This window comes from Phoxinus phoxinus (genome assembly GCF_949152265.1).
Source record: "Phoxinus phoxinus genome assembly, chromosome: 18".
NCBI lineage: Eukaryota > Metazoa > Chordata > Actinopteri > Cypriniformes > Leuciscidae > Phoxinus > Phoxinus phoxinus.
The window spans coordinates 15,994,187-16,005,862 of NC_136893.1; the positions used below are offsets into that span (position 1 = coordinate 15,994,187).

The window sequence follows — 11,676 nt, forward strand, 5'->3', positions numbered from 1 at the left end:
ATTGATACAAAAAAATATATAATAAAACTAATACATTGGTATATCTTTTCGTTTGTCCACTAATATTTGTTTTTGTCTGTTTTTTTATGCAAAAAACAAACAAACATTAAAACAACAGAACCTCTGCTTACAAAAGGTTTTATTCTAGCTTCATGCATTATTTTTCCAAAGACTACAGCGTGCATGAGCAATGCTTTTATCGATTGTTTCTTCTCTTTTTTTGATCCAGAGATTCTCTACTCTTTCAGTAAATGCGTAATAGCGCCACCTACCGTATAACAGTAAAAACACGGAAAGCCAGAGAAATCCGTCAGTGGCGGGGAAAAAAACATTATTGGCAGGCCAACTGTATTTCCATCAAAGATCACCTAGGGGTCGCCCTCCTGATTAATTTAACTGAGAAGCCTATAATAATTTATAGATTCATAGCAGATTCAAATGATTCAAGATTCAAATTTATCCCAGATTCAAACTTATCCCATATAGTACAACAGGATGCCTCATTATTGGGAAATAAAATTGACAAGTAGAAAAAGACTTTACAGTATGTGCCTATATATTAATTGACTGTAAAATATAAACCTACCATGAAAAATATACTTTGGAGTAAAAAGTGTGACAATTAGCACTAGTCTATGCTGTAACAATGCATTCAGATAATAATCTTAACTGTTTTGTTGAAAACTAAATAGGTCCACATTTATGGAAGTTGTCAGTTTATTGAAAACAAAATGGTAACCATTGGTCACTGAAAGGAAAATGGGAACAAATACCTTTTTATAATGTCTCAGAGTACCTTTAAATAAGAGAAATGGCAAAATAAGCATTTAGGCTACATTCAGGTTATATCAATAAAAGACTTGCAGTACTATTTGCCCTAATGCTGCCAAAGTACAATGACAAAAAGCCTGGCCGCATATAAGATTAGTTATCGTTCAGATTGCACTAATGTTGTTTATTAACCAGATCAGACGGAGAGGAATGATACCCATTTCAAACACAATTTAAAGGAATGAGGAACTGAGAGATGGTTCACATATATTCAACAAATATCACACAATGTAAAAAAATAATAATAAACAGGTTAAGCAATAAGCAAAAATGTAATAAAAAATATACCCTCTAATAGACATGACACCAACAAACATTCACATATGAAGTATACAAATATGGCTACATTCTCACAGTTTCCAGACAGGGTGTGAAACAGCAACTGCGTGATTTCATTTGTCCTGAGAAAGTCGGCTGTCATGGTCACAATCACATTACAGGTGAAATCCTGTGTTTGGGACCTGGGGAGCACCGGTAGCCCTGGCCTATGTGTCCGGCATCTCCACATCAGAGTTAAGGTTCAGTTCAGCGATGTTGTTATAGAGCGCCGGGTCAGGGCTTAAACGCTCGGAGGGTTTGCAGTGGCTGCTCTGAGCCTGTCTGTCCCGTGACTGGACCATTGCTTGGCGTAGACAAGAAATCCATTGCTGCTTATTGAAGGAGTCATTGGCCTGCAGGCTGTGGGACTGAGACTTGGAGCGGCCTGTGGTGCTCACACGGAAACAGTTCTTCACTGGGGATGGCAGAAGCAGAAAATGTGGAATTAGAACGAGATGAAAAAGCAATTAGAAAGTCTCCGATCTCAAATAAAAAGGACAAATACCGGTAAACAATTCAAACTTTCAATCCATTGCATGCATTATAAAAGCAATGCTAAATCAAAAATATTTCATTTTATACCCCTCTGGTACTGTTCATTTGGGCCTCACACTTGTTGGGTTTGCGGTCATAAATGGTCGAATAGTATTTTTTAATGAATATTTTGTATTTTGAGGGCATTTCATTGTCCTAAACAATATATATATCTATATTGAGACCCATTAAATCCAATGAATAGAGGCAGGTTATTAATAATGATAAATATTATATATATATATATACATATATTATGTAATATCAGGTTGTGACCACTAAATGCCTATATATACATATAGGGCTGTGTAGTTGCTAATAAGAACATTTTAGACATATTTACTTACTTTTATTAGGATTTGGATATATATGTACAGTGTATACAATATCAAAGGCTACTTTTTGTCAAAGTTTAGTGTTTTTTTTTATGTTGATTTAAAGTGTTTTTGGATTATGATTACAGTCAAACCTGAACATTGTGCATTCTGGATGTTACAATTTAGCATTTTGGATATGTATTGGATATGGATATGTATTACATATTGGCAATGTAACCCCTTCATCATGTGTGTTCTGCATTTTGGATGCAATTATTGATTTTATTTCACAAATTCACCAAATTTGCTTTGTTACAGTCTCACCCGTTCATTTCTGTGTGTAAACTGTGTGTGTGTGTGTTGTGTGTCTATTTTACACTCTTGATGGTTTAGAGCTTAACTCCTTAATTTCTGTATGCTTTTTCCTGCATTGTGGCTGAATGATTGATATTATTCCACAAACTGTCACAGTCTACAGTGCAAAATAAAAACAGCAATGAAGGGGTTAAACTCTAAAACATCAAGAGTGAACAATGACACACCTATTCACACACACACACACACACACACACACACACACACACACACACACACACACACACACACACACACACACACACACACACACACACACACACACACACACACACACACACACACACACACACACACACACACACACACACACACACACACACACACGAAAATGCTCTGTTTTCATAATTTTCATATTTCCCATTCCTTTCCACTTTTGACAGGGAACAGAGGCTATTTTTTAAGACCCTTTAGCTTTTTCGAATCATGTCTCCAATTTTTTGTTTATATAGCAAGTGGGACTCAAAGTTTCCTACCATTCTGATGGAGTAAAAGTTAAAAATATATATATATATTTAAATTATTACAAGTGTAAGATGCAATGCCGTTACTTTTATCATTGCCTGTAAAGGCCCCACGAAAGGATCCAGAACTGCTTGGCTCTCCATCGGGAAGGTCCTCCAGATGCAGGTGAGCAGCTGGGAGGGGCTGACGATACACCTGGAACATGAGCGGTCCTTCCCTGTCCTGTGCCACTGCTCGAGTCAAAACCAAAACTAGCTCAAAGAGGAACACCTGCAGCTTCTACAGAGAAGAAAGGAGGATTAGCACATAAGTGTGGGTTGTGTTCAGTTATTAGACCTTCTTTGTCAATTCAAAAGTTCTTTTGTAAACAGATTACAATGTATGAGGTACCTGTCCTTTAGTGCTCTTCAGTTCACCGTGACAGTACAAAAAACGAGAGGCCTGTATTTCTGGAACCCTCTGGCTGTCTTCCGAGTAGCTCAGACCCCGTCTGTAAAACTGACACTCAGCCTCCCCAGTTTTAAGATTGACTTCTGTTATAATCCTTTGGATAAGTTCCATCTGCGGTAACAAGAAATCAAAGAATGCATTAATAAATAGATCATTTCATTATAAATTGCATTATACAACAGTTAGTTCTAGTCTTTGAATTTGATTGGCATTCCAAGAGTACTACTATACAGTCCAATAACTCTGTGGACCTTTTCACGGTTTGTATCACTCCGCTTGTCCGTGTTTGCGCATTGCTGAAAGACTGACAGTAAGTGTATTAATGGTTATATTTTTCAGTGACTCTTTCAGCCAGTTGCATTGTTACACCAGTTGCTGGCGAAAAAAATGACTGTGAATACTTGAAATGCTCAATGCAGTAAGCTATTTCGGAGAAACACTGTTGAAAATTTAAATCACCTAAACAAACAATTTTGTGAATATTTGTCTGTTCTCCCTCTTTCTTAGCGTTATTCCCGCTCATTTGCAGGGTCCGCTTCACACACACATGATTTGGCACAATCATGATTGTGTGCAAATAAAAAAAGTATTGTGTTTGTACATAGTCCTGGCTGTGTAAATAGGACAAAAAAGTAAGTGAATCATCTACGGAGCGCAAAAGCACTCTTGTAGATTTAGAGCAATAGAGTTGAGTAGAGCAATAGAGCAATGTAGATTCAGCAATAGAGGGCCTATACACAGCATGAGGGAGAAGAGACTGTAGAAAGACTGTAGAAAGAGAGATGCCTGAAATTTGACCAAAGACGGAAAAGGTCTGAGGAATATAATTGGAAGAAGAATTAGGCAAGAGCCAGGATCTGCATTAATATTGGAAAAGCTTTTCCAGCACTGGAGAGAGAGACATTAAACTGCGGGAAGTTCTGAAAATGGACACGAGGTTGCTTTGTTTCTTATCAATAAGTGTTTCTAATCAACACGTTTGTTTTTTGCTGTTTCACAGAACAAAGATACGCTGTTGTATGCTTCTGTTGTTATAATCACTGGAGCTGTGTGATGCACCAGTTGTCATTGGCTGCCTGTATTTTGGGGGCGGAGCAATGTAGGGAGGGGTGTGTTTATTTGGGTGTCGATTTCAAATATCAGTAGTGTTTCTCAGAAATCAATTACTGCACCGCTGAAAACACTAATTCATTTAGAAACTAGACTAGTGTTATTTTAGTATTATTTATATAATATTATAGTATTTATTAAAATTGTGAATTAGCCTTTATTTTTCAATTTTCTACAGTAATTTTGTAATGTGCTCGTCATTTTTATTAGTATTAGTTTTAAATATACCTTCACACCCTGAAGAAGGCTGATTGTGCCGCTACGCGTGGGTTGTTTTTTTCCCCATGTTTTTTTAAATTTTCTACTATGAAATAGCCAATCTAATAAAGGCTTTTTATATATTTCCAAAGAAGAGTGCCTTGGATTTCCTTCTATTACATATATATATTTATATTTAGCTTGAATTTATTTTATTTTATTTTATTCCCTAACATAGTTTCAGTTTTAGTTTACAAGAACAACTCGATGGACCAAGCGAGCGACTGGCTGAATTCAAGCAGCATACTAGCATTTCTTTTCTCCCATTAGATGGTGCAAATAGTAAGAATATGCTGGTATGCTATTCAGAATCAAGCCACTGGCTTTAGGTGTGAATCATTTAATCAATCACTCAACCGATTTGTTCAAAACACTGATTCATTCAGGAGCAAAGCAAGTGGCTTGTATGCATATATCCAATGTTAGTTTGTCTGTGGAAGCATCTAAACTCACAGCCTGTGGCAACGCATCCTCGTCCGGATGATCAGGTGGGGTGGTCTTCTGGATCTCCTTTAACAGCAGAGGATATTTCACCAGTCTGCTGCGGGGCAAGTCCAGAAAGTTCCACAGGTCCAGCTTTCTGCTGAAGGATGACTCCTGACACAGCCGCAAGAACTGCTCGACCCGCCGGTCTTGCTTCTTTTGATCGAGCAGAGCTTTTGCCCCAACCTGGTTGCAGCAGTATGTGATGTACGCCTCCAGACAGGGAAACTATGAAAGGAGAGCAAAGAGCATACGTGTTCTTTGAGTTATGTGGGTGAACTTGAAGCGTAATGATTCAAGAATGAAAAAAATTATTTAAGAATGAAACATGTACTATAAAAAATGGTTTGTTATTATCTAGGCTATCTAATGTAAGACTGACCCAATCCATCATGGTCGGGCCGACCTCTTGCACAGTCTTCTCTGCTCCACGAAGACCTTCGAGACGAGCTAAAAGATCTGAACGCACAGGCAAATAGCAGTGAATACATCATTACACTTCAAAGAAACGCTTACAAAGAGTTCACTGACATTTACCTTCATGAAGGGGTATTAAAGAATCAAGGGTTCCAAATATCTGTCCCAGCTCACTTTCTGTCAAGATGTCTAATTTCAGCATCGGTTCATAGTACACCTGCGAGGACAGTTGAAATTAAAATCGATCCAATAAAGACAGAAGAAACAAACCTGTTGAATTCTGGACAAACCTTTTTCACTAGACTTAGATCCTCAATGAGCTGTTTCTCTCCCTGGGTTAACTCATAGATTACCTGCAGGTGAAGAAAATAAAAAAGGTGAATCATACATAAATGAAGGCTAAAAAGTCTAAGGTAGAAGGCCTTGTAGAAGATACCGCAAACACACACACATTTATAACTGTGCTGCTGTCACAAGTTGCCAGTCAGTTTTGGCTGTGCTACCTGCCACTGTGTGGTAGAGCTAGTGTCGTTCAGAGGAAATTCTGACACTGAAATAGAGAACATGGCCTCATATACCAGCTCACTTCCTGTTTCACAACTAAAGTAGTGCGGTAGTTGGGCAGCTGAAAGCTCTTTAAAAAGGTATTTGACTACCAGTTTGAATCTTTTAATTAAAGCCCAATCATGAGAATGCAACTTTAAGTAGAAGTTGAATGAATTAAGACTTGAATTACACCATGCAAAACTACGAAGCATTTCGTTGTGTTGTGGCATAAACTCAAGCTGCTTTATCACACCTCTTGTCGTTTGATCTCTTTGGTACTGAGCTCGTGGCTCGTAGAGTCCACTGTATCGCTCCACAGCTGGCTGCTCCGCCGCCGCGGAAATGAAGAGGCCTTCTGACGTGTTCTTATTGGCATTGGGGGCAACGGCCGGGCCTCTGTCCGGAAACTGATTGAACGCTGAACAAAAAACACCACAAATATTTATATATTTACACAAATGTGTGTGAGAGAGAGAGAAAGAGAGAGAGTGTAAAACTGATATATTTATATATATTATGTACTGTATTAAAAATATTACAATTATATATAAACATTTTATATGATTCATAAAAATACTACACATATATATATATACAGTACTGTGCAAAAGTCTTAGGCACGTTAGTATTTTCAGCCCAAAAAATGGATTTAAGCCATTTTGCTGTAGTGTGTCAGTAGGAAATATCGGTTTATATTTCCAAACATCCATTTTGCCATAAATTGTAAAAATCCAGTGAGATTTGTGTATGCACAAGGAGTCTGACAACAGCCGGTATGATCCACACAGAGATCTGATCTCATCATTATCGAGTCCATCTGGGATAACATGAAGAAACAGAAAAAGCTGAGACAGACTTCCTTCTTGCTTCTTGCAAAGCTACGGTACTGTAAAACGTTTTAGGCACTTGTGTGAAACTGCTGTCAAGTCAAAATGCTTTCAAAAATAATGCCGATTTAATTGATCAATTATCTTCTAACTAAATCAAATCAATATTTGGTGTGACCCCCATTGCGTTAAAAACAGCCTTTGTCCAAGTACACTTACACACAGTTTGTCTCAGTTTTTTCTTTCTTTCAACGGATTATTACAATTAATGACATCATGAATGTTTAGAAATATAAACTTATGTTTCCCACTGACACACTACAGCAAAATATATTAAAAAAATAGCTTAAAAAAATTTTTTTGGGGGTGAAAATACTGAAGTGTCTAAGATATTTGCACAGTACTGTATATATATATATATATATGTACACGATTTAAATATGTATACAAACATCTAGCAAGGCCCTGAAAAAAAAATAGCAAAACCCACAAAAATGTAGTTCTCATTGTTATTGTTGGTGATAGTTAAGCTATAAGATGGATGAGAAAAAGCTGACTGGTGTCGGTATGTGTGCATAACTCACCTGTATGGACTGGCCCAAGCGTTTCAGTGCAGGGGTCTTCACCGGTGTTATGATACCAGTGACTGAAGCACTTTTGTCTACTGGTTTGACTCTTTTGTTACATGGACCCTAATATGAGGCCAGCAGCAGAGAATGAGGGTCAAAGGTTAAAATGTACATGTTTACGTGGATCATGAAATGCCTAGCATGCATCAACAAGATTTTCACTGAGAAATTTAACCAGCACCGATCAACTGTGAAATTTCTCAGACTTTGATCGTGATGTTTTGACTGCTATAAAGGTTGATGGATCATTACTGTATTCAGCAGAAAGATACTAGAAACAAAGATGCATATTCATTTCTGTACCTCAGAATCTTGCATGTGATCACTGATGGGAAAGTCATCGTCTTCCTGAAAGAGACGTGAAGCATAGCACAGATGTCAGCACGAGCGTATAACCACAACCAATCAGATGAAAGCAGTAAACGTATACGGTATATATAAAGAGTTTATTCCGAATATCAATAATTACATCAGTATCAGTAAGAGAACAATGAGACAGACATTCGCTTTCACACAGAGTGGGTGTTTCTTCAGCTACGGGGATTATTTATTCTTTTTTATTTTATAATGGTTTTTAACAGCCTTTATAATTAGCTTTTGCTTGATTTCACTGTTTAACCCTTGTCTCATACCCAGACTTCAGTTGTAAAGTAAAACATAAATCGTAAAATGCATAAAAAGTATAATAACCTAAAAGAAAAATCATATTTATTTTCTTTATATCAATATCAAAATACCCTTAGAGAAATGATGATGTGATTTCCACAGCAACATTTAATTGTTTATCAAAGTACATCAAAGTTTTATCAAAAACTTGTTTATTTTGTTACCAAGGAGATGACAACGTTAGTGAAGAGCTTGATATGAAACGTGGACTTATGTGGGAAGATAATAAATATTTTTATTGTGCGTCATTTCCAATAAAGCTGTAATTTTGCCTAATTATTCCAAACGTGTGAAATATTGAGTGTATTTAGCATGTATTAAATTCTAGCTATACAATTAGCCTCAGCCAGACAAAAACTGGGCCTTTTCCACCACAGAATATGATCAGACCCAGTTTAGAAAACACATAGTTCAGGTCCTAGATGCTAATAGGTCAAAACCGAAATCAAGCTGTGTTATATTCCACCTGCGCAGCTCCCACAGCCGATCATTTGATTTTTTTATCTATCTTTTAGGAGAGTTGATTTTTTAAAAGTGCCGGTAGTTGAAGAAAAAAGGAAATGCCAACATCAAGTGAGACTGAACCACTATCACTAAGAGTGTGTGCATGTAACGGATTGAGACAGGAAACTGAATTGTACAGCTTTTTTTTCCTGTCAGCTTTTTACTCTCAGCTGAGAACTCTTGAAGTTGAAGTTGCTTCATTCTTTTACTGTAACCTTCCTTCAATTCTATGAAAAAATAGCTGTGAATAATGGATGCTATCTTCTCTAGAAGTATTGTGTAATAGACCAGTAAAAAGTGGATTGTTATAGAGTCACCTGGTCTGTCTTAACAAGTTTCCGTTGCAGAGCACAAACAGGCAGACCACTTTCACCACATTAGATTCCTTATAAATAATCAATGATTAAGTTCAAGCGTATAGGGAGGAGCTTTAACCTCCGAGTAGATCATATTTAGATCACCTCAAGACAGACTGACAGGAAACACCGCGGCTGTTTTGTAACAGATGCTCAAATGATCACATTCAAACATCCAGTATTCCATAAGTCAATTTCAAAAGGTTTTACAACAGACATGTCGCATCTTATATCATAGACAACAACTTACACAGTCCTCCAAGATTCGGGCTGAATTCTCAGCATCACTACTTGGGTCTTGTTTTCTTTTCTTCTGCTCAGAAAACCAACAGAGAAACACATTGGTCTCTCACAAAGGAGCAAGACCTACAGTACAAGGTCTGTCCATCAAAATTTGTTGTGTAAGATTTATGACAGAAACAAATCTTACCCCTGCAAAATCTGACAAGTTGGCACATGTGACGAGTCTCTCTCTAGATATAGGAGACCTGAAAAATGACCAAATAAGTGGTATAATGACACTGAAAAGACATGAATATATGATCTGTTAAGTCATTAGTAATCGGATATTTGACTAGTGATGTATAGGGTACAACATCTGATCAGAGTGATATTTCGACACCAAAATGTCTTAAATGTTTAGTTTAAGCAACTATTGATGATCTATGAAAAAAAGTCATACCAGGAAGGTGATGAATCAACCTCCGTCTCTTCAGGATCCATCTTTTCCTCTCTCATAGCATCTTCAGACGTGCTTATAAATAGAAAGACCGGTGAATAAAAGAGTATAACATTAAAAAATCAGACCATAAATCTTAGAAGCACCTGTTTCAACTTTTCAAAGAAAAGACAGAAAACTTAATGTGCACTCTCTCCCAGCCCTCCCCTCTTCCTCTTACACTTGCATGTCTGAAACCACATCCTGTGTAAGAAAAAAATGTGTACTTCCTGTTGTCAGGCAGAACGAAGCCAAACCGCCTCTCTTTAACGTCTCTGACAGATCCTCTGGGTAATTACGCCAGCCATACTCGACTCCATCATCGAAGAGGACGGATGTTAAACCAAATCTTCTGACCCATTTCTGAAAATGATAGTGGCGGCTACTGCTCGGTTGATTAGATCATGACTGACACAGTTCATGACAGAGAAAAGTGACAAAGATGCTCACGTGTCAAATTTGGCATGTCTTGAAGCATGTCAGGAAGAAGGTGTTTTTCAAAAAAGAATCCACAGAAATGATGGCCTATTTTTTTAATACAAAGATAGATTGTTTTAAATGTTCTTTGAAAACCTTTAGAAAATATTTGATGGTCAAACTATATACTATATGAGCAGTTCCAATTACTGTTCGTTTAAATCAGGTTTACCAAAAATTTAGGACATCTGAAAATGTAAAACATTAATGAATCCGATTTCAGTATTTCCTAGCAATACATTTAAATAAACATCAAAATAGTAAAGACAGAATTAGTAAGATGGTTGCGCATGTAGCCTTAATTTAATGGTCACTCAGAAGAGGCTAACTAGTTTGAGACCAAATGTTAGTTTGTAATAGTTTAACTCACATTTCCCTTTAAAAATGTCAATTTTAGAAATGTTTTACTTCATCGGAATGGTACGAAACTTTGTAAAGGTTTTGGCACTTGCTATGTGAACACACAATTAAGGACATGATTAGAAAAAGTTTACTGTACGGTACTTTTACGGTACTGTTTTCAGTCAAAAATTACCACAATGGAAACTAATTTCATCTAGTGGAATAGAATTTAGCATTAATAATTTTTTTCCTCAAAATAGGTTGACAACTGCAATCTGCACTACACAAACTGCAGAAAAAAAATGGAACGGGTTTACTCTTCTTTCTGCTTAAATGTGAATTTAATACACATTTATTGTATTTAAAACTCACTACTTTAGATGCCAAGTTAATTTTAAACAAAAACATGTTATGGTGCCTTGAATGCTTTAAAAATAAAAAAAAAGTCACGAAGCACCAAACCGTAACTATTCTTGAAGTGCATAAACAAAAAAAAACAAAGTGTGCTAACAAGAACATGAACACTTCTGTAATGTGATGCAAGAGTAAAACAACAAACCGTTTCAAATGTGAAGCCTAATGGTGGCAGCATCACACAGAGAAATCAATAGAAAGGGGGACAGAGTATAATTTAAAAATAAAAAAATAAATGCTATAATTTTGCATGGAGTTTAATAATTTAATTGACAAGATAGTGACTCAGAACAGTGTAACAGCCAAACTGGAGTAAATTTAAACCAAAAACCTTAATGTCATGAAATGGCCCAGTTTAAGTAGAGTGACTCACAATCCAGCATATAACAACTAAGCAATTGTCAACTATTGGAGAAAATATTATCTATATTCATATCCTTGATCCTAATCAAATGCTATTTATTTCTGCCATTTATTATTGCTATAAAATAGTGGTAAAAACAAGAGGCAGAGATTCCATATTTAGTCTTTTTTCCCCTTTCTATAAAAAAATTAAATAAAAATCCTATATGGATTGAATGTGTACTGTGCAACTTAACACGACAGAAACATTGAAATATTCCTGATAACCATTTTGCT

General features: G+C 36.5%; 1 protein-coding gene across 2 annotated transcripts; it reads right to left on the bottom strand.

Moving 5' to 3' along the window:
* Window positions 1-699: 699 nt before the first annotated feature.
* arhgef3l (Rho guanine nucleotide exchange factor (GEF) 3, like) lies at window positions 700-10,041 on the bottom strand. Of its 2 annotated transcripts, none has more exons than XM_079588404.1 (14): window positions 9,986-10,041; window positions 9,769-9,840; window positions 9,517-9,574; window positions 9,337-9,399; window positions 7,864-7,908; window positions 7,516-7,623; window positions 6,358-6,522; window positions 5,849-5,911; window positions 5,679-5,775; window positions 5,524-5,600; window positions 5,112-5,369; window positions 3,231-3,401; window positions 2,927-3,119; window positions 700-1,564 (listed from the first exon to the last, which is right to left on the bottom strand). In XM_079588404.1, the coding sequence occupies exons 1-14, from the start codon at window positions 9,991-9,993 to the stop codon at window positions 1,317-1,319; spliced, it is 1,626 nt and encodes a 541-aa protein (XP_079444530.1). In that variant the 5' UTR covers window positions 9,994-10,041; the 3' UTR covers window positions 700-1,316. The 2 variants fall into 2 exon arrangements, with proteins under 2 accessions (XP_079444530.1, XP_079444529.1); XM_079588403.1 differs by having other exon boundaries at window positions 9,912-9,997.
* Between the last annotated feature and the right edge of the window lie 1,635 nt (window positions 10,042-11,676).

What these genes read in the sequence shown, in the direction of transcription:
- arhgef3l (XM_079588404.1), bottom strand. An exon ending in GCTTGGGCCAGTCCATACAG is followed by an intron (nt 6,523 to 7,515) that starts GTGAGTTATGCA and finishes TTTTTTGTTCAG; the next exon opens with CGTTCAATCAGTTTCCGGAC. An exon ending in AAGAGATCAAACGACAAGAG is followed by an intron (nt 5,912 to 6,357) that starts GTGTGATAAAGC and finishes CTTCACCTGCAG; the next exon opens with GTAATCTATGAGTTAACCCA.